The sequence below is a fragment of the Somniosus microcephalus genome, chromosome 4 (assembly GCF_052327205.1).
Source record: "Somniosus microcephalus isolate GS21.2 chromosome 4, FLI_Smic_1.0, whole genome shotgun sequence".
Classification (NCBI taxonomy): Eukaryota; Metazoa; Chordata; class Chondrichthyes; order Squaliformes; family Somniosidae; genus Somniosus; species Somniosus microcephalus.
In genome coordinates, this window is record NC_140990.1 from 89860321 (window position 1) to 89886437 (window position 26117).

The window sequence follows — 26117 nt, forward strand, 5'->3', positions numbered from 1 at the left end:
TGCTGGGAGAATGTTTCACTTGGCTGGGGAGTCTAGAACCAGGGGCCACAGCCTCAGGATAAAGGGTCGGCCATTCAGGACGGAGATGAGAAGAAACTTCTTCACACAGAGGGTGGTGAATCTTTGGAATTCTCTACCCCAGAGGGCTGTGGAGGCTCAGTCATTGGTAAATTCAAAACAGAAGTCGATAGATTTCTGACTAGTAAGGGCATCAAGGGATATGGCGATAGGGCCGGTGAATGGAGCTGAAGCAGAAGATCAGCCATGATCTCATTGAATCACGGAGCAGGCTCGAAGGGCCGAATGGCCGACTCCTGCTCCTATTTCTTACGTTCTTATAGGAACATTTCACCATCTCTGAATGATTGATTTAATGCAAAAGACAAGGAAAGCTGTATAAAACACAGTGGCTGAAGAATATCAGCACTACAGTCAGAAGGTGGTGGTTTGGCCAGTCATCTTGCCTACGAGGATCAAGCTGCAGTCAGAGGAAGGAGGGGCCTGGCCAGTCTTTTCGCCTCCAGTATGAGTTGGACAGGTTGGGTGATTGGGCAGAAGCATGGCAGATGCAGTATAATGTGGATAATTGCGAGGTTATCCACTTTGGTGGCAAAAACAGGAAGACAGATTATCTGAACGGCAATAGATTGGGAAAAGGGGAAGTGCAACGAGACCTGGGTGTCCTTGTGCACCAGTCGCTGAAGGTAAGCATGCAGGTGCAGCAGGCGGTTAAGAAGGCAAATGGTATGTTGGCCTTCGTAGCGAGAGGGTTTGAGTACAGGAGCAAGGATGTCTTGCTGCAGTTGTACAGGGCCTTGGCGAGACCACACCTTGAGTACTGTGTGCAGTTTTGGTCGCCTTACTTGAGGAAGGATGTTCTTGCCATGGAGGGAGTGCAGCAAAGATTCACCAGACTGATACCTGGGATGGCATGAATGACGTATGAGGAGAGATTGGGTCGATTGGGCTTGTACTCGCTGGAGTTTAGAAGAATGAGAGGGTATCTCATTGAAACTTATAAAATTCTAACAGGACTAGACAGACTAGATGCAGGAAGGATGTTCCCGATGGCGGGGGAGTCCAGAACCAGGGGTCACAGTCTAAGGATAAGGGGTAAGCCATTTAGGACAGAGATGAGGAGGAATTTCTTCACCCAGAGAGTGGTGAACCTGTGGAATTCTCTACCACACAAGGCAGTTGAGGCCAATTCATTAAATATATTCAAGAAGGAGTTAGATATATTTCTTAAGGCTAAAGGGATCAAGGGATATGGGAGAAGGCAGGGTCAGGGTACTGAGTTTGGATGATCAGCCATGATCGCATTGAATGGCGGAGCAGGCTCGAGGGGCCGAATGGCCTACTCCTGCTCCTATCTTCTGTGTTTCTATGAGGACCTACAATCAACGCTGGGCCGATCATTGGCGGGTGGCTGTATGTCTGATTTCCTGTAATATTATTGGTGAACTGCTCGAGTAGTGGTTGGGGTTTTGAATCTGTCTTAGGAACAATAAAAGGTTACAGACTGAACCCGTGTGTCTGGTGTAATCTCTCATCAGTCTCAAGCCCGAACTCTATAACCTGTTGGACGGGGCGAGGGCTAATTCCGCATGTCTTACATGAGCTCGGAGGGTTGTAGGGCTGGAGAGGGTGACCAATACGGAGGGGTGAGGCCATGGAGAGATTGGAAAAGTAGGATGAGAATTTTTTTTTTTTTTTGAAATCGAGGCAGAGTGCTGGACCGGGAGCCAGTGTAGGTCAGCGAGCACAGCGGGTGATGGGTGAACAGGACTTGGTGCGAGTTAGGACATGGGGCAGCCGAGTTTTGGATGAGTTCAGGTTTATGGAGGGTGGACAATGAGCGGCCAGCAGGGAGGGCATTGGAATAGTCAACGCTAGAATGTGTGCTGGAATACTGTGTGCAGTTCTGGTCGCCACACTATAGGAGGGATGTGATTGCATTGGAGAGGGTGCAGAGGAGATTCACCAGGATGTTACCTGGGCTGGAGCGTTTCAGCTATGAAGAGAGACTGGACAGGCTGGGGTTGTTTTCCTTAGAGCAGAGAAGGCTGAGGGGGGACCTGATTGAGGTGTACAAAATTATGAGGGGCATAGATAGGGTAGATAGAAAGGAACTTTTCCCCTTAGTAGAGGGGTCAATAACCAGGGGGCATAGTTTCAAGGTAAGGGGCAGGAGGTTTAGAGGGGGTTTGAGGAAAAACGTTTTCACCCAGAGGGTGGTTGGAATCTGGAACTCACTGCCTGAAAGGGTGGTAGAGGCAGGAACCCTCACAACATTCAAGAAGCATTTAGATGAGCACTTGAAACACCACAGCATACAAGGCTACGGACCAAGTGCTGGAAAATGGGATTAGAATAGACAGGGCTTGATGGCCGGTGCGGACACGATGGGCCAAAGGGCCTCTTTCTGTGCTGTATAACTCTATGACTCCAAGTCTAGAGATAACAAAGGCATGGATGAGGGTTTTCAGCAGCAGATGAGCTGAGGCAAGGGCGGAGACGGGCGATGTTACGGAGGTGGAAAGAGACGGTCTCGGTGATGGAGCGGATATGGGGTCGGAAGCTCAGCTCAGGGTCAAATACGACACCAAGGCTGCAAACGGTCTGGTTCAGTCTCAAACAGTGGCCAGGGAGAGGGACGGATTCGGTGGCTAGGGAATGGAGTTTTTGGCTGGGACCAAAGGCAATGGCTTCGGTCTGCCCAATATTTAGTTGGAGGAAATATGTTCACCCAGGACTGGATGTCGGACAAGCAATCTGACAAATCAGAGGCAGTGGAGGTGACGGGAACGTAAGAACATAAGAAATAGGAGCAGGAGTAGGCCATTCAGCCCTTCGAGCCTGCTCCGCCATTCAATGAGATCATGGCTGATCTTCTGCCGATAATTTCAAATCTTTGACCTCTGGCTACTGACCCAGTGTGGGAAAGTGTGAGGCCATTCACTTTGGACCTAAGAAAGATAGATCAGAGTGTTTTCTAAATGATGATCAGCGAGGAACTGTCGAGGAGCAGAGGTTTCAAGTACAAACATCACTGAAAGCTAGTGGACAGGTACAAGAAATATTTTAAAAGGCTAAAGAAACATTGGTCTTTATAAGAACATAAGAAATAGGAGCAGGAATAGGCCACTTGGCCCCTCGAGCCTGCTCTGCCATTCAATAAGATCATGACTGATCTTGGGCTCAAAGCCACTTCCCAGCCCGCTCCCCAGAACCCTTCACTCCCCTATCTTGTAAAAATCTGTCTCTCTCCACCTTAAATGTATTTAATGACCCAGCCTCCACAGCTCGCTGGGGCAGAGAATTCCACAGATTTACGACCCTCAGAGAAGAAATTCCTCCTCATCTCAGTTCTAAAAGGGCGACCCTTTATTCTGAAACTATGCCCCCTAGTTCTAGATTTCCCCATGAGGGGAAACATCCTCTCTGCATCTACCTTGTCGAGCCCCCTCAGTATCTTATATGTTTCAATAAGATCCCCTCTCATTCTTCTAAATTCCAATGAGTGGAGGCCCAATCTTTCTTCAATAAGTCAACCCCCTCATCTCAGGAATCAACCGTGTGAATCGTCTCTGAGCTGCCTCCAATGCAAGAATATCCTTCCTTAAATAAGGAAACCAAAACTGTACGCAGTACTCAAGGTGACATGAATCTGTCATTCATGCGGAAATGACTTATGAAGTAATACTGGGCGGCCTGCTGGTGGCGCTGTCCAGGGAGAGTATAAATACTCGGGCATGGGCCCAGCTTGTGCAGGACATTCCTTAACAGGAGCTGGTGAAGGACACAACTAGGTCGCCATGTTGAGAAACAGTTGCTTAAAGCCTTGTTTAATACTCAGACCAAGTGCCTAGTAGTTTTCTTACATCCCAAGGTGTGGTCTCACCAATCATCTGGAGGGCTGGAACACAAAGAGGTGGAAGTTGTGCTCTGGTTAGACCACATTCAGCGCACTGCGGTCAGCTCTGGGCATCGGAATCCAGGAAGGACATACTGACCTTGGAGGGGGTGCAGCGCAGATTGGCCAGAATGATACCAGGACATAGAGGGTTAAATTATGAAAAAGAAAATATTTTGCACCTTTCATGACCTCAGGCCAATTAAGTACATTTTTTGTTAAGTGTCGCCTTTGTTGTAAAGTGGGAAACGCGCCAGCCAATTTGCGCACAGCAAGCTCCCACAAACAGCAATGTGATAATGGCAAGGTCATTTTTTTTTTTTTTTTTAAAGTGATGCCGGTTACGGGATAAATGTTGGTCCCCAGGACACTGGGGAGAACTCCACTGCTCTTCTTCGAAATAGTGGGCGTGGGATTTTTTACATCCACCCGAGAGAGAGCAGACAGGGACTCGGTTTTAATGTCTCATCCGAAAGACGGCACCTCCGACAGTGCAGCGCTCCCGCAGTACTGCATTGGAGAGGAAAGTTGCATCGGTTAGGCTTGTATTCCCTTGAGTTTAGAAGATTAAGGGGTGATCTAATTGATGTGTGAAAGATGATTAAAGGAGTCGATAGGGTAGAGCGTGAGAGAAACTAGTTCCTCTGGTTGGGGGGGGGGGGGGGGGGGGGAGAAGTCCACAACAAGGGGGCACAACCTTAAAATTAGAGCTAGGCGTTTTCAGGGGTGATGTCAGGAAGCACTTCTTCACACAAAGGGCAGTGGGAATCTGGAATTCACTCTCCCAACAAGCTGTTGAGGCTGGGAGTTAATTGAAAACGTCAAAACTGAGATTGGTAGATTTTTGTTAGTTAAGGGTATGAAGGGTAACGGAACCAAGGCGGGTAGATGGAGTTAAGGTACAGATCTAATTGAATGGCGGAACAGGCTCGAGGGGCTGAATGGCCTCTTCCTATACCTGTGGTCCATACATCAGAAAGCATACGATAGGAATACTATTGTCCGGGCCAAACCCCCCCCTCGTCGCTGCCTCGTTCTGGGCTGTGGAGGCGCGCTGGCACCTCGACCAAGGGGCCCCTTCTTCACGTGTGAACCCAGAGGGTCAGGAAGACATTCGACCGTGGACAGCATCATACCCGAACCCCGATCCTGTCCCACGCTGACTCCCCTCCCCCCGGCCAGGCGCTTCACAGCAGGTGTCACCGGGCAGCAATCAGGAGCAGGATCCCAGGCTGCTTTCTCTCTATGTACGATGGACAGATGACCCCTACCGAAGCAGGGGGCTTCGAGGCCCAATTGTAGCCCACCTACCACCCGCCCACAGCTGGGACCAGCTAACTCAGCACAGACTTTGGGGGGGGGGGGGGGGGGGGGGCGGGGGGCGCGCAGGGATGAAACCTGTGCTCTTCCTGCGGTGTGGTGGGACTCAGTACCGCAGGGTGATCCGACGCCCACTGAGATATTAGGCAGCCCATCGCCACTCGATTGCTGCCCCCCACCCCATCCCGCAACCAGGACCAGTCCTTGACTGAAATAAACTAGCCGATCCCCCGTGGCATTGCTGCTGATGGAGGGAAGTGTTGTACATGTGGGTGTTCTGCGGCGAGTGACTCTCCCCCTGACCTGCCAGTCTTACCTTTGGGCCCTTGGCCTCATCCTCGCTACCCTGGGTCCCGTCCCTGGGGACGCACAGGCCCTTGGCGCCGAAGCAGGGTAGATTCATCGTCTGCTCCACGGAGCACAGGATGACCGTTCGGCCCGGCAGAGGGGGGACGTTGTGCGCGGCCGATATCTCGATGGCTGTGTCCAGGGCTGCCCGGTACTTCTCCAGAAGATTCTGGTCATATCGAATGTCCCTGATTGGGGGGGGGAGGGTTTGAGAGAGGAGAGAGAAATAAGCACTAAATGAGGTCAGTCCAAGAGGAAGCAAAAAGTCGCGATAAGGACCAGTCCTTGACTGAAATATACTAGCCGATCCCCCGTGGCTTTGCTCCTGATGGAGAGAAGTGTTATACATGTGGGTATTCTGCGGCGAGTGTCTCACCTCCTGACTCCCCAGAGCCTTTCCACCATCTACAAGGCACAAGTAAGGAGTGTGATGGAATACTCTCCACTTGCCTGGATGAGTGCAGCTCCAACAACACTCAAGAGCCTCGACACCATCCAAGACAAAGCAGACCACTTGATTGGCACCCCATCCACCACCTTAAACATTCACTCCCTCCACCACCGGCGTACCGTGGCTGCAGTGTGTACCATCTACAAGATGCACTGCAGCAACACGCCAAGGCTTCTTCGACAGCACCTCCCAAACCCGCGACCTCTTCCACCTAGAGGGACAAGGGCAGCAGACACATGGGAACACCGCCACCTCCAAGTCACACACCATCCTGACTTAGAAATATATCGGCCGTTCCTTCATCGTCGCTGGGTGAAAATTCTGGAACTCCCTCCCTAACAGCACTGTGGGAGTACCATCACCACACGGACTGCAGCGGTTCAAGAAGGCGGCTCACCACCATCTTCTCAAGGGCAATTAGGGATGGGCAATAAATGCTGGCCTTGTCAGCACCGCCCACATCCCCGAGAGTGGATAAAACAATTATACCTGTAATGTACAGTGGAGTATTCTGCTGCTAAGAGAGACCTATCACTCCTGAAGCCAGAGTCTAATTGTTAAGTTGGATGGAACCTGGGCCCTTCCTGCTCACGGTGTGGCTCAGTACCTATTGTAGCCCCAGCAACGGCGCCCCGAAGGCACGTCAGGCCGCAACCCCGGGACGAGGCGTCTAAATCCCCACCCATCCCCCTCCTTCCCCGATCCCCACCCCATCAGACCGAGCAGGGTTACCTGCATTTCTCCAGCTCCTCCAGTTTCTTGGTCACTTGCCGGTAGATGACGGAGACGCACTCGACGCGGTTCTGGCGGGCCGGTGGCCAGCCCTTGGCCTTCAGGAACCGCGAGCGCCCTTTCGGCAGACGGGTGGGCCCCAGGGCCTGTTGGACCAGGGCCTGCTTCGTCGGAAGGGGGTCATCTGTCCATTGAACACAAAGAGATAGAAAAAGACTCACGTTTGTACAGCGCCTTTCGCCACCTCGGGACATCCCAGAGCTCTTTACGGCCAATGAAGGACTTCAATTGAAGTGCGGTCAACGTCTGAATGTAGGAAAACGCGGCAGACGATTTGCGCACAGCAAGATCCCACAAACAGCAACATGATCAATGACACGATCATCTACTCTAGTGATGTTGGTTGAGGGATAAACATCTCATCCGAAAGACCGCTCCTCCGGCAATGCAGCACTCCCCTCAGCAATGGCACTGGGAGTGCCGACCAAGATTTGGGGAATCTCCCCCAGTCTCTGCTCCCCACTCCAGGGGAGATCTCCCCCCCGTCTCTGCTCCCCATCCCAGGGTGGAGCCTCCCCCAGCATCTATTCCCTACACTATTCCCTGTGTAGTCACCTCATGGAGAGAGAGCGTGCTTCCCCCCCGTCCCAGCCAGCTCTGATTGAACAAGTATCCCCCTTACCCCCACCCCCCCTCTCCTCCAGACTGGGTGCGATAGTACAAAGCCCCCCCGCCCCCCGCCACTCACTCACCTTTCTGCTCCAGCCGTTCCTGCAGCTCAGCGAGAACTTTGTGGGCGGAGAAGAATCGGAACGGGAATTGGCGGCTGTGGATCACAGAGTTCTACGGACAGAGGAAGAGAGGGGGCGGTCAGACACGGACCCGACCCGGGGATCAGCCTCGTACATTAGAGAATCATTCCATCGCACCACGCCTCCCTGCCCCGCACCCCCCACCCTCAGACTCCCTCCAATGCGGTACCAGGCCACAAGAGGGCCAGGTTCCATCCTGTACAGAGTCGTGGAATCAGACAGCGCAGAAGGAGGCCGTTCGGCCCATTGTGCCAACGCCAGCTCTTTGAAAGAGCCATTCAATTAGTCCCACTCTCCTGCACTTTCCCCATAGCCCTGCAAATTTTTCCTTTTCAAGTATGTCCATGTCCACAGATCCCTGAAGGTAGCAGGCCAGGTAGATAAGGTGGTTAAGGCGGCATACGGAATGCTTGCCTTTATTGCCGTGGCATAGAATATAAGAGCAGGGGGGTTATGCTTCAACTGTATAAAATACTAGTTAGGCCTCTCAGCTGGAGTACTGCGTGCAGTTCTGGTCACCACATTACAGGAAAGATGTGATTGCACTAGAGAGGGTGCAGAGGAGATTTACAAGGATGTTGCTGGGAGTAGAGAATCGTAGCTATGAGGAAAGACTGGATAGGCTGGGTCTGTTTCCCTTGGAACAGAGGAGGCTGAGGGGAGAACTTATTGAGGTGTATGAAATTATGAGGGGCCGAGATAAAGTGGATAGAAAGGACCTATTTCCCTTAGCAGAGAGGGTCAAAAACCAGGGGGCACAGATTTAAAGTAATTGGGGAAGGTTTAGAGGGGATTTGAGGGGATATTTCTTCACCCAGAGGGTTGTGGGGGTCTGGAACTCACTGCCTGAAAGGGTGGTAGAGGCAGGAACCCGAACCACATTTAAAAAGTACTTGGATGTGCACTTGGGATGCTCTAACCTGCAGGGCTACGGACCAAGAGCTGGGAAGTGGGATTCGGCTGGTAGCTCTTTGTTGGCCGGCGCGGTCACGATGGGCCGAAATGGCCTCCTTCTGTGCTGTAACTTTCTATGATTCTATTTATCCAATTCCCTGTTGAAAGTTACTGTTGAATCTGCTTCCCCCACCCTTTCAGGCAGTGCATTCCAGATCACAACTCGCTGCGTAAAAAAAATTCTTCCTCGTCTCCCTGCTAGCCAGTGGAAACAGTTTCCCCCCCTATCTACTCTACCAAAACCCCTCATCATTTTCAACACCTCGATTAAATCTCCTCTTAACCTTTTCTGCTCTAAGGAGAACAATCCCAGCTTCTCCAGTCTATCCACATGACTGAAGTCCCTCATCCCTGGTACCATTCTGGTAAATCTCACTCGTGTAGACTTTGGAGCGAGACACCTGGAGGCTGATCAGAATCTACACATCTTGCGCCCAATCCTGATCACCACACAAATGCCACTGGATAGTGATTGCCATCTGGTTTCTCCCTCAGCTCAGACCGGGGGCCGGGGTTTGGAACCTGAGCTCTTCCTGCTCCATGTGGGACTCAGTACCCATTGCAGCCCCACTACGGCCCATTCCCAGCTGGGATCGGCTCACTCCGCACCGGGGGGGGGGGGGGGGGGGGGGTGGGGAGAGAGACAGAACCTGGGCTCTTCCTGCTCTGGGACACCAGGCAGGCTGGGGGGGTGGGTGGGGGGTGGAGCGCGAAGGTCTCTTCAAGCCGCCGCTGCTGCAACCTACCCTATCCGTCAATCTTTTCAAATTCTGCTCGTGGTGTCGGCTGCTCATCCCGGCTGCGATCATGTTCCGTAAATTGCGTAACATTGCCATGAACGGAAGCTTCTGGTGATCTGGGAGAGGAGCAAGGGGGAGAAGAAAAACAAACAGCAAATATTAAAAAATCAACCAATCTTTAAATCTATATATTAAAAATATCTGTGCATGCACTTCCTGTCTCACTAAACCTCACTTCCTGTTGTCACACTTTTATTACATAGAATTTACAGCACAGAAACAGATCATTGGGCCCAACAGGTTTATGCCAGTGTTTATGCTCCACACAAGCCTCCTCCCTGTTGTGTATGTACCTTTAAGAGAATAACTGGTCTCAGACTGCAGTACCGGCAGTGACCACCCCTGTATAAAAGGCGCTAGAGAGCCTCTGTTGGTTAGTTTCGTTTACGCCTTTCACCAGTAAAGACTTGTTTGTTTCTCTCCTGCTAGTCCGTGTCTCAATCATTCACGTACTTAACACTCCCCACCCTATTTCATGTCACCCTATCAAATATCCTTCTAGCCCTTTCTCCCACATGTACTCATCTCGCTTCTCCTTAAATGCATCTCTGCTATTCTCCTCAACTGCTCTCTGTGGTAGCGAGTTCCACATTCTCACTTGAGAAGGAATTTCTTCACCCAGAGAGCGGTGAACCTGTGGAATTCTCTACCACACAAGGCAATTGAGGCCAATTCATTAAATATATTCAAGGAGTTAGATATATTTCTTAAAGCTAAAGGGATCAAGGGGTATGGGGAGAAAGTAGGGACAGGGTACTGAATTTGGATGATCAGCCATGATCTCACTGAATGGCGGAGCAGGCTCGAGGGGGTGAAGGGCCCACTCCTGCTCCTACCTTCTATGTTTCACCACTCTCTGGGTAAAGAGGCTTCTCCTGAATTCCCTACTGGATTTATTAGTGACTACCTTATATTGATGGCCTCTAGTTCTGGACTCTCCCACATGTGGAGGCATCTTCTCTATATCGGCCCCATCAACCCCTTGCATGATCTTGAAGATAATCCAGCAGGTCACCCCTCAGTCTTCTCTTTTCCAGAGAAGTCCAGCGAATCTTTGGAATTCTCTACCCCAGGGAGTCATTGATTATATTCAAGGCGGAGATTGACAGACATTTGAACTACAGGGGAGTCAAGAGGTGTGGGGAGAGAGCGGGAAAGTGATGTTGAGGCCTGTTAAATCCGTGATTCTTTAAATAGGATGTTTCCCCAAGAACTACACGGAGGCTGTAACTTAACAATCAACAGGTATTTACTGGAGTAGGGTAGTCTCAAGACTGAAGTACAGAAGCCTGCTCTGGCTTTATATACAGGTGTGGTCACTGCCGGTACTACAGTATACAGGAGCTGTAAAACAGTTCTCTCTTAAAGGTACATACACAACAAGGCCTAGATTGGATCAGCCATGATCTCATTGAATGGCGGAGCAGGCTCGAGGGGCCGATTGGCCTACTCCTGCTCCTGTTTATGTTCTTATAAAAGAGCCCCTGCCCGTTTAGACTTTCCTGATAATAATCTCAGTTCTGGTATCAGCCCAGTGAATCTTTTTGCACCTTCTCCAGTGCCTCGATATCACTTTTCTAATATGGAGGGCAGAACTGTACACGGTACTCCAAGTGTGGTCTAAGCAAGGAATACTGTGTGCAGTTCTGGTCACCACACTATAGGAAGGATGTGATTGCATTGGAGAGGGTGCAGAGCAGATTCACCAGGATGTTACCTGGGCTGGAGCGCTTCAGCGATGAAGAGAGACTGGACAGGCTGGGGTTGTTTTCCTTAGAGCAGAGAAGGCTGAGGGGGGACCTGATTGAGGTGTACAAAATTATGAGGGGAATAGATAGGGTAGATAGAAAGGAACTTTTCCCCTTAGTAGAGGGGTCAATAACAAGGGGGCATAGTTTCAAGGTAAGGGGCAGGAGGTTTAGAGGGGATTTGAAGAAAAACTTTTTCACCCAGAGGGTGGTTGGAATCTGGAACTCACTGCCTGAAAGGGTGGTAGAGGCAGGAACCCTCACAACATTCAAGAAGCATTTAGATGAGCACCTGAAACACCATAGCATACAAGGCTACGGACCAAGTGCTGGAAAATGGGATTAGAATAGACAGGGCTTGATGGCTGGCGCGGACACGATGGGCCGAAGGGCCTCTTTCTGTGCTGTGTAACTCTATGACTCTAAGGTTCAATACAAGTTTGACATCAGTTAAGTGGGCGTCGGTTGGGACCCTGTGGAATGGGGTTACCCAGCCAGAGTCCAACTTCTTAAGGAAAGGTGGAGGGGGGTTAGTAGTGGAGAGTTGGCACCACGCTTGGGTTTTAGAAGGTTGTAGAGGGGAAACAGGAGGCTGAGGGAGGTGAGGAGGCCAAAGCGTTGAGTTTCCCGGGAAAGAACGAGGGAGCAGGAGACGGTGCGATGAGTCTCCATTGCATCACAGTGAGAAGGGAGGGCGATGGAGACTGGGGATTCGGAGGAACAAGAGGGTGAAGCTTAGAGCAGTACTGACGGAATAGAAAGATGCAGGTCAAACAGAGACTGAGGGAGAAAGAGAGAGACAGAAAAATACGGGCAAAGAGAAACCGAGAGAAAGAGATAAAGTGAAAGAAAACAAGAGTGAGAGAGACAGAGAATGAGAGTGAGAGCGTGTGGGAAAGAGAGAGAGAGATAGCTAGAGCGAGAAAGAAGAGTACAGAGACACAGAGCTAGAGGGAGAGCGTGAGAAGGGAGAGACACAGAGCTAGAGGGAGAGAGCGAGAAGGGAGAGACACAGAGCTAGAGGGAGAGCGCGAGAAGGGAGAGACACAGAGCTAGAGGGAGAGCGCGAGAAGGGAGAGACACAGAGCTAGAGGGAGAGTGTGAGAAGGGAGAGACACAGAGCTAGAGGGAGAGCGCGAGAAGGGAGAGACACAGAGCTAGAGGGAGAGCGCGAGAAGGGAGAGACACAGAGCTAGAGGGAGAGAGCGAGAAGGGAGAGACACAGAGCTAGAGGGAGAGCGCGAGAAGGGAGAGACACAGAGCTAGAGGGAGAGCGCGAGAAGGGAGAGACACAGAGCTAGAGGGAGAGAGCGAGAAAGAGAGTAGAGAATCACAGAACTAGAGGGAGAGAGAGAAAAGAGAGGAATGCGCGCATGCGCAGAGAGGGCACAAGGGGAGAGCGCGCGGGCACAAGGGGAGAGCGCGCGGGCACAAGGGGAGAGCGCGCGGGCACAAGGGGAGAGCGCGCGGGCACAAGGGGAGAGCGAAGAGAGAGTGAGAGGGAGAGAGAGGAGAGACAGAGAATGAGAAAAAAATAGAGCGAGAGTGAGCAAGGGAGAATGAAAGAGATAGAGTGTGAAAGAAAGAACGAGTGAAAGAAAGATATAAGGTACCAATTTCAACTTAAAGAAAGACTTTGCAATCAAAGTGCCTTTCATGTCGTCAGGATCCCCCGAAATGCTGAGCAGACAATGAATTACTTTTGAAGTATAGTCGCTGTTTTGTAGAAAAGGCAACAGCCAATGTGTACCGGCAAGATCCCACCACCAACAGCGAGATGAATGACCAGATCATCTGTGTTTGGTGATCTCGGTTGAAGCTGGAATGTTGGCCCAGGAGACGGGGGAGAAGTCCCCCGCTCATCTTCCAAACAGTGGCCGTGGGATCCTTTACATCCACCTGAGCGGGCAGACGGGGGCCCTCGGTTTAACGCCTCATGTAAAAAGGATTCAATAGGGTAGAGAGAGAAACTCTTTCCTCTGGCGAGTGTTCAGGGGTGAAATCAGGAAGCACTTTTTCCACACAAAGGGTAGCAGCAATCTGGAACACGCTTCCCCAAAAAGGCTGTAGATACTGCGGGTCAATTGGAGCTTATAAGACTGCGCTCGATAGACTTCAGTTAGGTAAGGAAAGCAAGGGATGTGGAGCTAAGTGGGGTCAATGGATTTGAGGCAGAAATCAGCCATGATCTGATTGAATGGTGGAACAGGCTCGAGGGGCTGAATGGCCGCCTCCTGTTGCTATGTTCCTCATCCAAAGGACGGCACTTCAGACAGTGCAGCGCTCCCCTCAGTACGGGCACCGTGAGCGCAGTCTAGATCGTGGGCTCAAGTCTCTGGAGTGGGGTTCGAACCCACGACCTTCTGATTCTTCGAGAGTGAGACCAACCGAGCCAAGCTGACGCTGGAAAGTTGGACAAGCGGTGGGAGATGTTCCGTCTCATCCCAGGATTTCACTGCAAAACACACACTCCAGGCCTACGGATCGACAAGCGTGAGACACCCTGACCCACCTTCAACCAGCGCGAGACACCCTGACCCCACCTTCAACCAGCGAGAGACACCCTGACCCACCTTCAACCAGCGCGAGACACCCTGACCCACCTTCAACCAGCGCGAGACACCCTGACCCACCTTCAACCAGCGCGAGACACCCTGACCCACCTTTGCCCAGCGCAAGACACACGGACGTACCTATCAGCTCCTCCCAGCCTTTTACGGTGTTGCCATGCAGGGAGAGCTGCCTCTCCCAAGTCTCTGGCACTTGTAACTTCATCCTCTTCCCTGCTCTCCGAGAATCCCACGGACCTGGCAACCGGCTGCGGGCGAACGACTGGAGATCGGACGGGTACCTGGGAGGGACAGCAGATAAAGGACAATTCACAGTTCAATCGGAGGGGTCGAGAAGGGAGAATTTGAAGGTAGGGGCTAAGCTGATACCTGAGAAAATGTAGAGGGAGCTTTACTCTGTATCTAACCCATGCTGTACCTGCCCTGTGAGTGTTTGATGGGACAGTGTAGAGGGAGCTTTACTCTGTATCTAACCTGTGCTGTACCTGCCCCGGGAGTGTGTGATGGGGCAGTGTAGAGGGAGCTTTACTCTGTATCTAACCCGTGTTGTACCTGCCCTGGGAGTGTTTGATGGGGCAGTGTAGAGGGAGCTTTACTCTGTATCTAACCCGTGTTGTACCTGCCCTGGGAGTGTTTGATGGGACAGTGTAGAGGGAGCTTTACTCTGTATCTAACTCGTGCTGTACCTGCCCTGGGAGTGTTTGATGGCACAGTGTAGAGGGAGCTTTACTCTGTATCTAACCCGTGTTGTACCTGCCCTGGGAGTGTTTGATGGGGCAGTGTAGAGGGAGCTTTACTCTGTATCTAACCCGTGTTGTACCTGCCCTGGGAGTGTTTGATGGGACAGTGTAGAGGGAGCTTTACTCTGTATCTAACTCGTGCTGTACCTGCCCTGGGAGTGTTTGATGGCACAGTGTAGAGGGAGCTTTACTCTGTATCTAACCCGTGCTGTACCTGCCCTGGGAGTGTTTGATGGGGCAGTGTAAAGGGAGCTTTAACTCTGTATCTAACCCATGCTGTACCTGCCCTGGGAGTGTTTGATGGGACAGTGTAGAGGGAGCAGTTGTTGTTGGTGAGGGTGGAGGGAGAGGTTTACTACTATTACAACAACTTGTATTTGTATAGCACCTTTAACGTAGTAAAATATCCCAAGGCGATTCACAGGAGCGATTATAAAACAGAAAATTTGACACTGAGCCATATGAGGAGATATTAGGGCAGGTGACCGAAAGCTTGGTCAAAGAGGTAGGTTTTAAGGAGTGTTTTAAAGGAGGAGAGAGGCGGAGAGGATTAGGGAGGGAATTCCAGAGCTTAGGGCCCAGGCAACTGAAGGCACGGCCGCCAAAGGTTGAGCGATTATAATCAGGGTACCAAGGAGGGCAGAATTAGAGGAGCACAGATATCTTGGGCGGTTGTAGGGCTGGAGGAGGTTACAGAGATAGGGAGGGGTGAGGCCATGGAGGGATTTGAAAACAAGGATGAGAATTTTGAAATCGAGGCGCTGCTTAACCGGGAGCCAATGTAGATCAGCGAGCACAGGGGTGATGGGTGAACGGGATTTGGTGCGAGTTAGGACACGGGCAGCCGAGTTTTGGATGACCTCAAGTTTACGGAGTGTAGAACGTGGGAGGCCAGCCGGGAGTGCGTTGGAATAGTCACGGCTAGAGGTAACAATGGATGAGGGTTTCAGCAGCGGATGAGCTGAGGCAGGGGTGGAGACGGGCGATGTTACGGAGGTGGAAGTAGGCGGTCGTTGTTATGCTGCGGATATGTGGTCAGAAGCTCATTTCAGGGTCAAATATGACACCAAGGTTGCGAACAGTGTGGTTCAGCCTCAGGCTAACGTTAGGGAGAGGGATGGATCAGTGGCCAGAGAACTGAGCTTGTGGCAGGGACCGAAAACAATGGCTTCGATCTTCCCAATATTTAAGTGGAGAAAATTTCTGCTCATCCAGAACTGGATGTCGGACATGTAGCCTGACTATTTAGAGATCGTACATAGAATGTACAGCACAGGAATAGATCATTGAGCCCAACATGTCCGTGCCGGTGTTTATACTTCACACAAGCCTCTTCCCAGCCTACTTCATCTCACCCTATCAGCGTAACCCTCTATTCCCTTCTCCCTCCTGTGTTTATCCAGCCTCCCCTTAAATGCATCGATACTATTCGCTTCAACCACTCCCTGTGGCAGCGAGTTCCACATTCTCACCACTCTCTGGGTGAAGAAGTTCCTTCTGAATTCCCTATTGGATTTATTAGTGTTTAATGACGAAAAGAATGGACAATGTCAAAGGCAGGCCTTCCTGCTCAACGGTAACTTTTTTTGCTCAAGAGACTTCAAGTTAACTTTGAAGAGCTCGAAGCCTCGACAACTTCCCTCAATAAGCTATTCTAAAATGAACATAAGACATAGGAGTCGGTCATTTGGCCCCTCGAACCTGCTCCGCCATTCAATAAGATCATGGCTGATCTGATCTTGGCCTCAATTCCACTTCCCTGCCCCGTTCCCCGTAACCCTTGACTCCCTTATCGTTCCAAAATCTGTCTATCTCCACCTTAAATATATTCAATGACTCCGCCTCCACAGCTCTCTGGGGAAGAGAATTCCAAAGATTCACATCCCTCAGAGAAGAAATTCCTGCTCATTTCTGATTTAAATGGGTGCCCCCTTATTCTGAAATTATGCCCCCTAGTTCTGGATTCCCCTACAAGGGGAAACATCCTCTCTGCATCTACCCTGTCAATCCCCTTCAGAATCTTATATGTTTCAATAAGATCCCCTCTCATTCTTCTAAACTCCAGTGAGTAAAGGCCCAACCTGCTCAACCTTTCCTCATAAGACAACCCCTTCACCTCCGGAATCAACCTCGTGAACCTTCTCTGAACTGCCTCCAATGCAAGTATATCCTTCCTTAAATAAAGTGACCACAACTGTACGCAGTACTCCAGGTGCGGTCTCACCAATACCCAGTACAGTTGTAGCAGGACTTCCCTACTTTTATACTTCATACCCCTTGCAATAAAGGCCAACACTCCATTAGCCTTCCTAATTACTTGCTGTACCTGCATGCTAACTTTTTGTGATTCGTGTACTGTACAAGGACCCCCAGATCCCTCTGTACCTCAGCAATTTTGTAATCTCTCCCCATTTAAAGAATAATTTGCTCTTTTATTTTTCCCACCAAAAGTGGATAACCTCGCATTTTCCCACATTAAACTCCATCTGCCAGATTCTGCCCACTCACTTAGCCTCTCTATGTCCCTTTTGGAGATTCTTTGCGTCCTCCACACAATTTGCTTTCCCACCTATCTTTGTATCATCAGCCTCTCTGCAATTTTTTTAATTTCAGTCCCACCTAAAAACATGTCTTCTCAGCTCATAGCCAGGCACATCCCCGATTTTCAGTGCTCCACCACTGGCGGCCGTGCCTTCAGCCACCTGGACCCGAAGCTCTGGAATTCCCACCCAAAACTTCGCCGCCTTTAAGATCCTCCTCGACATCTACCTCCTTGACCAAGCTTTCAGTCACCTGCCCTAATGTCTCCTTATGTGGCTTGATGTCAATTTCTATTTGATTACGCTCCTGTGAAGCGGCCTTGGGATGTTTTACTACGGTAAAGGCGCTGTATAAATGCAAGTTGTTGTTGTCTCCTTGTACTGCTGTCATGATATTTCCAACTGTCCTGACCGACTCTCTTCAGCTCAGTGAGCCCTGTTCCCTTCACACCATCAAGCCCCTCTCCACCGCAGTCGCCAATAAAGAACGAACTTGGATTTATACAGCACCTTTCACGACCTCAGGACGTCCCAAAACACTTTACAGCCAACAAAGTACTTTTTGAAGTGTAGTCACTGTTGTAATGTAGGAAACGTGGCAGCCAATTTCCGCACAGCAAGCTCCCACAACCATCAATGTGATAATGACCAGATAATCTGTTATTGGTGATGTTGGTTGAGGGATAAATATTGGCCCCAGGACTCCCCTGTTCTTCCCATTCACTCCATAGATCTTATATGGGCACCCAAGGAGGCTGACGGGGCCTCGGTTTAACATCTCATCCGAAAGATGTCAACTCTGACAGGCCAATGCTCCTTCAGTACCGACACCAGGAGTGTCGGTCCTGGATTATGGCTGCCGCTAGGGCAGATGTCAACCAATTAGCAGCCATAGGGCTTCGCCGTCGGGAGTGTGACCGCACCGCCTCCCCCGGCCCCGACCCACTCTCACCTTCGACCCAACAGGCACATGATGTGATAGGCCGGCTCCTTGAGATGGAACCAACGGATCAGCTTCTTCAGAGAGAATTGGTCGATCACCTTTGGCTTGTCCTCCTTCAGAGCTGGAGAAGATTTAGCAACCTGAGAGAGGAGTAAGGGTTCAAAACTTTGTAGCGCATAAGGTATCATTCCACACGAGGCTAGGAATCATCCCAACAGAGTTAACATGGACCAACCCCTTCCCATTCACTCCCATTGTACACAATCCTAATCGACCCAACCCCTTCCCATACACTCCCATTGTACACAATCCCAATGGACCCAACTCCTTCCCATTCACTCCCATTGTACACAATCCCAATGGAACCAACCCCTTCCCATTCACTCCCACTGTGCACAATCCCAATGGAACCAACCCCTTCCCATTCACTCCCATTGTACACAATCCTAATCGACCCAACCCCTTTCCCATTCACTCCCATTGTACACAATCCCAATGGACCCAACACCTTCCCATTCACTCCCATTGTACACAATCCCAATGGACCCAACACCTTCCCATTCACTCCCACCGTGCACAATCCCAATGGACCCAACACCTTCCCATTCACTCCCATTGTACACAATCCCAATGGAACCAACCCCTTCCCATTCACTCCCACTGTGCACAATCCCAATGGAACCAACCCCTTACCATTCACTCCCATTGTACACAATCCCAATGGAACCAACCCCTTCTCATTCACGCCCATTGTACACAATCCCAATGGACCCAACCCCTTCTCATTCACACCCATTGTACACAATTACACAATCCCAATAGACCCAACACCTTCCCATTCACTCCCATTGTACACAATCCCAATGGACCCAACCCCTTCCCATTCACTCCCATTGTACACAATCCCAATAGACCCAACCCCTTCACTCCCACTGTACGCAGTCCAAATGGACCCAACCCCTTCCCATTCACTCCCACTGTACACAGTCCCAATGGACCCAACGCCTTCCCATTCACTCCCACTGTACACAGTCCAAATGGACCCAACCCCTTCCCATTCACTCCCACTGTACACAGTCGCAATGGACCCAACACCTTCCCATTCACTCCCACTGTACACAGTCCAAATGGACCCAACAAGAATGAATTAGAATATGTGACAGTGCAGTGAGTGTAGATTTTGACAGTGGTGACTCTGGGAGGAGGGAGAGCGAGTGGGACGAGGAACTTGGAGGCATAAGAAACAGGAGTGGAGGGGTGCACTGGGCAGAGCAATGAGGACAGACAAAGCTTTACTCCAGACTGATTAATATTCTAGTTTTGAGGTACTTACAAAGTGTGCAATGTCTGAATCAGATGGCAATTCCTGAATCTAAGAGACAGAACAGGCAGTGATATAGGACCATAGGAACAGCAGGAGGCCGTTCAGCCCCTCAAGCCCATTTACCCGCCTTAGCTCCATATCCCTTGATACCCTTACCGAAGAAAAATCTATCAATTGCAATATTGAAAGCTCCAATTCACCTCCAGCATCCACAGCCTTTTGGGGGGGGAAGAGAGTTCTGTACTTCCACCACCCTTTTCACCCCTGGACACCCACCAGAGGAAATAGTTTCTCTCTATCTACCCTATCGCATCCCTTTAAACATCTTAAACACCTCAATTAGATCTCCCCTCAACCTTCTAAACTCAAGGGAATACAAGCCAAGTTTATACAACCTGTCCTCGTAATTTAACCCTTTTACCATTCAGGTGAATAAGAACCCAAGAACCAGGAGCAGGAGTAGGCCAATCGGCCCCTCGAGCCTGCTCCGCCATTCAATAAGATCATGGCTGATCCAATCTTGTCCTCAACACCACTTTCCCGCTCTCTCCCCAAACCCCTTGACTCTCCTGTAGTTCAAATGTCTGTCAATCTCCGCCTTGAATATATTCAGTGACTCCGTCTCCACAGCTCTCCGGGGTAGAGAATTCCAAAGATTCACGACCCTCTGAGAGAAGAAATTCCTCCTCATCTCCATCTTAAATGGACGACCCCTTATTCTGAAACTATGCCCCCTCGTTCTAGATACCCCCACGAGGGGAAACATCCTCTCCGCATCCACCCTGTCAATCCCCCTCAGAATCTTATATGTTTCAATAAGATCACCTCTCGTTCTTCTAAACTCCAATCTGTGCTGCACCCGATCCAAGGCCAATACATCCTTGCTGAGGTGCAGTGCCCAGAACGACACACAGTGCTCCAGCTGGGGTCTGTATAACTTACTCCCCTTTGTACACCAACCCCTCGAGATAAAGGCCGACACTACATCAGCTTTTTCGATGGCCCTTTGTACCAGTCGACTGGCTTTAAATGATGCATGCGCCCGGACACCCAAATCCCTTTGCTCCTCCGCAGTTCCTAGTCTGGAAAACCATCCTTCCGTTCGAACCTCACGGCCACTTTCTCCTTCCCCGGATCCCCGCAGCCTTTGAGCTTAACCGGGAGGCTTTCCCCTGGACCCTTGGTTGGCAATGTGGAACAGACTCACCCTTGCCCGCCTCCTCAGGCCGGTCTTGCAGCGCTGCTTCCTGGTGTTGTACTTGGCCAGCTGGTACTCGTCGAAGAGCTTGAAGCTGTCGGTCAGCGCCTGGCGCAGGCAGGAGGGGTACGGGGCCACCTTCCTGCTGCTCTCCGCCAGACTCTGGGGGGAGCAAAGGCAGGGAAAGAGAAAAAACTGATCAGAAGGAGCGCTCCACGAAAAGGTGGCGGGGCGGAGCAGTCGCCCGGATATTTACTCACCGTCTCGGCACATTATTCCTCACAACTCAAAAGAGCTGCATCTTTGGGATACAAGACTTGGATCGCACCTCAATTTCCCACAGGATACACCAGCAGCGCACCCGGTATATCCTCCCCTCTGCCCCGCCCCGTCTACCCGGTATATCCTCCCCTCTCCCCCGCCCGGTCTACCCAGTATATTCCCCCCTCCCCACCCCGTCTACCCGGTATATTCCCCCCTCCCCCACCCCGTCTACCCGTATATTCCCCCCTCCCCCCGCCCAGTCTACCCGGTATATTCCCCCTCCCCCGCCCGGTCTACCCAGTATATTCCCCCTCCCCCACCCAGTCTACCCGGTATATTCCCCCCCCTCCCCCCCGCCCAGTCTACCCGGTATATTCCCCCCTCCCCCGCCCCGTCTACCCGGTATATTCCCCCCATCCCCGTCTACCCGGTATATTCCCCCTCCCCCCTCCCCGTCTACCCGGTATATTCCCCCCTCCCCCTCCCCGTCTACCCGGTATATTCCCCCTCCCCCTCCCGTCTACCCGGTATATTCCCCCCTCCCCCTCCCCGTCTACCCGGTATATTCCCCCCCTCCCCCTCCCCGTCTACCCGGTATATTCCCCCCTCCCCCCCCCCCGTCTACCTGGTATATTCCCCCCCTCCCCCCTCCCCCGGCTACCCGGTATATTCCCCCCTCCCCCTCCCCCGTCTACCCGGTATATTCCCCCCTCCCCCGCCCCGTCTACCCGGTATATTCCCCCCCTCCCCCGCCCCGTCTACCCGGTATACCGTCTCCCCCTCCCCCTCCCCGTCTACCCGGTATATTCCCCCCTCCCCCCGGTATATTCGCCCCTCCCCCGCCCCGTCTACCCGGTATATTCCCCCCCTCCCTCTCCCGTCTACCCGGTATATTCCCCCCTCCCCCTCCTGTCTACCCGGTATATTCCCCCCTTCCCCCGCCCCGTCTACCCGGTATATTCCCCCCTCCCCGCCCCGCCCCGTCTACCCGGTATATTCCCCCCTCCCCCTCCCCGTCTACCCGGTATATTCCCCCCTCCCCCCGGTATATTCGCCCCTCCCCGTCTACCCGGTATATTCCCCCCCTCCCCCTCCCCGTCTACCCGGTATATTCCCCCCTCCCCCTCCCCGTCTACCCGGTATATTCCCCCCTCCCCCTCCCCGTCTACCCGGTAATTCCCCCCTCCCCGTCTACCCGTATATTCCCCCTCCCCCTCCCCGTCTACCCGGTATATTCCCCCCTCCCACTCCCCGTCTACCCGGTATATTCCCCCCCTCCCCCTCCCGGTCTACCCGATATATTCCCCCCCTCCCCCGCCCCGTCTACCCGGTATATTCCCCCCTCCCCCGCCCCGTCTACCCGGTATATTCCCCCCTCCCCCTCCCGGTCTACCCGATATATTCCCCCTCCCCCGCCCCGTCTACCCGGTATATTCCCCCCTCCCCCTCCCCGTCTACCCGGTATATTCCCCCCCTCCCCCTCCCGGTCTACCCGATATATTCCCCCCTCCCCCGCCCCGTCTACCCGGTATATTCCCCCCTCCCCCTCCCCGTCTACCCGGTATATTCCCCCCCTCCCCCCTCCCGGTCTACCCGATATATTCCCCCTCCCCCGCCCCGTCCACCCGGTATATTCCCCCCTCCCCCGCCCCGTCTACCCAGTATATTCCCCCTCCCCATCTACCCGGTATATTCCCCCCCTCCCCCTCCCCGTCTACCCGGTATATTCCCCCCTCCCCGTCTACCCGGTATATTCCCCCCGCCCCCGCCCCGTCTACCCGGTATATTCCCCCCTCCCCCGCCCCGTCTACCCGGTATATTCCCCCCTCCCCGTCTTCCCGGTATATTCCCCCCTCCCCCGCCCCGTCTACCCGGTATATTCCCCCCTCCCCGTCTACCCGGTATATTCCCCCCTCCCCCTCCCCGTCTACCCGGTATATTCCCCCCGCCCCGTCTACCCGGTATATTCCCCCCTCCCCCTCCCCGTCTACCGTATATTCCCCCTCCCCCCTCCGTCTACCCGGTATATTCCCCCCTCCCGACTACCCGGTATATTCCCCCCTCCCCGTCTACCCGGTATATTCCCCCCTCCCCCTCCCCGTCTACCGGTATATTCCCCCCCTCCCCCGCCCGTCTACCCGGTATATTCCCCCCTCCCCGGTATATTCCCCCCTCCCCGTCTACCCGGTATATTCCCCCCTCCCCCGCCCCGTCTACCCAGTATATTCCCCCCTCCCCGCCCCGTCTACCCGGTATATTCCCCCCTCCCCCACCCCGTCTACCCGGTATATTCCCCCCCTCCCCCACCCCGTCTACCCGGTATATTCCCCCCTCCCCGTCTACCCGGTATATTCCCCCCTCCCCCGCCCCGTCTACCCGGTATAATTCCCCCCTCCCCCGCCCCCGTCTACCCGGTATATTCCCCCTCCCCCGCCCCGTCTACCTGGTATATTCCCCCCTCCCCGTCTACCCGGTATATTCCCCCTCCCCCGCCCCGTCTACCCGGTATATTCCCCCCTCCCCGTCTACCCGGTATATTCCCCCCTCCCCCTCCCCGTCTACCCGGTATATTCCCCCCCCTCCCCGCCCCGTCTACCCGGTATATTCCCCCCCTCCCCATCCCGTCTACCCGGTATATTCCCCCCTCCCCGGTATATTCCCCCCTCTCCCCCGCCCCAGGTGTACCTGGTATATTCCCGCCCCAGTGTACCTGGTATATTCCTTCCCCCCCCTGCCCCAGTGTACCTGGTATATTCCTCCCCCCACCCCCCCCCCGCCGCCGCCGCCCATGTACCTGGTATATTCCTTCCTCCACCCCCCCCCCGCCCCAGTGTACCTGGTATATTCCCCCCACCACCGCCGCCCAGCGTACCTGGTATATTCCACCCCCCCGCCCCAGTGTACCTGGTATATTCCTCCCCACCCGCCCCAGTGTACCTGGTATATTCCCCCCCACCCGCCCCAATGTACCTGGTATATTCCCCCCCACCCGCCCCAGTGTACCTGGTATATTCCCCCCCCACCCGCCCCAGTGTACCTGGTATACTCCCCCCCCCACCCGCCCCAGTGCACCTGGTATATTCCCACCCCCCCCCGCCCCAGTGTACCTGGTATATTCCGCCCCAGTGTACCTGGTATATATCCCCCCGCCCCCACCCCCAATGTACCTGATACATCTTCGCCACCTCAATCCAGTCGGAGGGCAGCCGCACAGCCCGGCAGAAATAGCGGCGCAGGTGGGGCCGGCACGGGGGGAGCCGGGCGCCCACGGCCAGCAGGAAGTTGGCGGTGCTGCGGATGTTCAGCTCCTGCCGGGTGTACAGAGCGACCTGAGGGGGGTGAGGGGAGAAGGACGTCAGTCACCGGGTATCAGAAGCCGGAGGAGTCTGGGGGGGGGGGGGGGGGGGCGGGGTGGGGGGGGGGGGGGGGGGGGGGGGGGGGAGAAGGGGCGTCAGCCCCCCAACTACCAACACTGTGTGGGAAGAGAACTACCCCTTGAAGCCCTCGCCACAGTGTCCCCTCCCTCCCACCGTCACCGTGGTTCGGTCGGTCTCACACTCTCGAGTTCGAAGGTCGTGTGTTTGAGCCCCCCGCTCCAGAGACGCGAGCCCCCGTAATCCAAGGCCGACACTCCCGGTGACAGTACTGAGGGAGTGCCGCACTGTCTGGGATGCCGACGCTTTGGATGAGACGTTACACCGAGGGCCCCGTCTCCTCTCCCACGTGGATGCAAGAATCCATCGGCCACAATTGAAAGAAAGCAGGGGAGCTCTCCCCGGTGTGGTGGGGCCAATATTTATCCCCCAACGAACATAACTAAAAAAAAAAAAAAAGATTATCTGGTCATTATCACATGACTGTTTGTGGGATCTTGCTGTACGGAAATTGGCAGGCCTGTTTCCAACATTGCAACAGTGACTACACTTCAAAAGTACGTCATTGGCTATAAAGCGCTGAGGGACATCCCGAGGTTATGAAAGGTGCATCAGAAACTCAAGATTTTTATTTTTTTCATCAACTCGCCAATACCTCCCGATGTGCCTCGCCCCCTCTCTCACACTCCTGTATCTAGGGAGGTCCCTCTAACCCCTCTCTCACACTCCTGTATCTGGGGAGGTCCCTCTAATCCCTCTCTCACACTCCTGTATCTGGGGAGTTCCCTCTAATCCCTCTCTCACACTCCTGTATCTGGGGAGGTCACTCTAACCCCTCTCTCACACTCCTGTATCTGGGGAGGCCCCTCTAACCCCTCTCTCACACTCCTGTATCTGGGGAGGTCCCTCTAACCTCCCTCTCCTGTATCTGGGGAGGTCCCTCTAACCACTCTCTCACACACCTGTATCTGCGGAGGTCCCTCTGACCCCTCTCTCACTCTCCTGTATCTGCGGAGGTCCCTCTGACCCCTCTCTCACACTCCTGTATCTGGGGAGGCCCCTCCAACCCCTCTCTCACACTCCTGTATCTGGGGAGGTCCCTCTAATCCCTCTCTCACACTCCTGTATCTGGGGAGTTCCCTCTAATCCCTCTCTCACACTCCTGTATCTGGGGAGGTCACTCTAACCCCTCTCTCACACTCCTGTATCTGGGGAGGCCCCTCTAACCCCTCTCTCACACTCCTGTATCTGGGGAGGTCCCTCTAACCTCCCTCTCCTGTATCTGGGGAGGCCCCTCTAACCCCTCTCTCACACACCTGTATCTGGGGAGGCCCCTCTAACCCCTCTCTCACACTCCTGTATCTGGGGAGGTCCCTCTAACCCCTCTCTCTCACTCTGGTCTCTGGGGAGGTCCCTCTAACCCCTCTCTCACACTCCTGTATCTGGGGAGGTCCCTCTAACCCCTCTCTCACACTCCTGTATCTGGGGAGGTCCCTCTAATCCCTCTCACACTCCTGTATCTGCGGAGGTCCCTCTGACCCCTCTCTCACACTCCTGTATCTGGGGAGGTCCCTCTAACCCCTCTCTCACTCTGGCATCTAACTCAGCTCAGACGGTGGGGATGTAACCTGGCCCCGCTTCTTGCTCTGTGTGGTAATTGTAGCCCACCCGCCCCTCTGGCTGGGATCAACACACAGCAGAGTGATGGAACCTGGTGTCCTTGGTGCCTTGTGGCCCAGTACCACACCAGGTGGGACAGTTAGGCAGAGAGCGAGTGAGAGACATCACAGGAGAGCTCACTCTCACATTCAAAGCCCTAAACATTCCAGCGCGTCTCTCCCAATATTCTACTCCTCTTGTACCTTCAAGACGAACTCGGGCTCCTGGTTCGCGATCTCCTGGCACAGTTCCAGCAGGTGGACGCGAGTGAGATCCTCCGCGTCTGTAAAGTTGGCCCCTTTGATCAGGGAGCAGCAGACCCCATGCAAAAGGGCCTCCTGGAACAAAGCAAAAAAGCCATCAGCATTAGGGAGGAGGGGGGTGGGGGTGCAGAATTGGCATTATAAATTAAATGGTATAAATT

The 26117-nt window shown here is 53.2% G+C and overlaps 1 protein-coding gene across 2 annotated transcripts in view; it reads right to left on the bottom strand.

The window, feature by feature from the left end:
• The window catches only part of LOC147119498 (telomerase protein component 1-like), a 63426-nt gene that overhangs the window by 22460 nt on the left and 14849 nt on the right, over nt 1-26117 (bottom strand). Inside the window, exons 4-13 of one of the 2 annotated variants that reach the window (XM_085985062.1) lie at nt 25897-26031; nt 23828-23989; nt 20406-20558; nt 19208-19246; nt 17884-18014; nt 13775-13932; nt 9280-9389; nt 7520-7610; nt 6768-6951; nt 5553-5772 (exon numbers count right to left, since the gene is read on the bottom strand). In XM_085985062.1, the coding sequence (XP_085841188.1) occupies nt 5553-5772; nt 6768-6951; nt 7520-7610; nt 9280-9389; nt 13775-13932; nt 17884-18014; nt 19208-19246; nt 20406-20558; nt 23828-23989; nt 25897-26031 (1383 nt within the window). The remainder of the gene's footprint in view (nt 1-5552; nt 5773-6767; nt 6952-7519; nt 7611-9279; nt 9390-13774; nt 13933-17883; nt 18015-19207; nt 19247-20405; nt 20559-23827; nt 23990-25896; nt 26032-26117) is intronic. The other variant, XM_085985063.1, reaches the window with a different exon arrangement.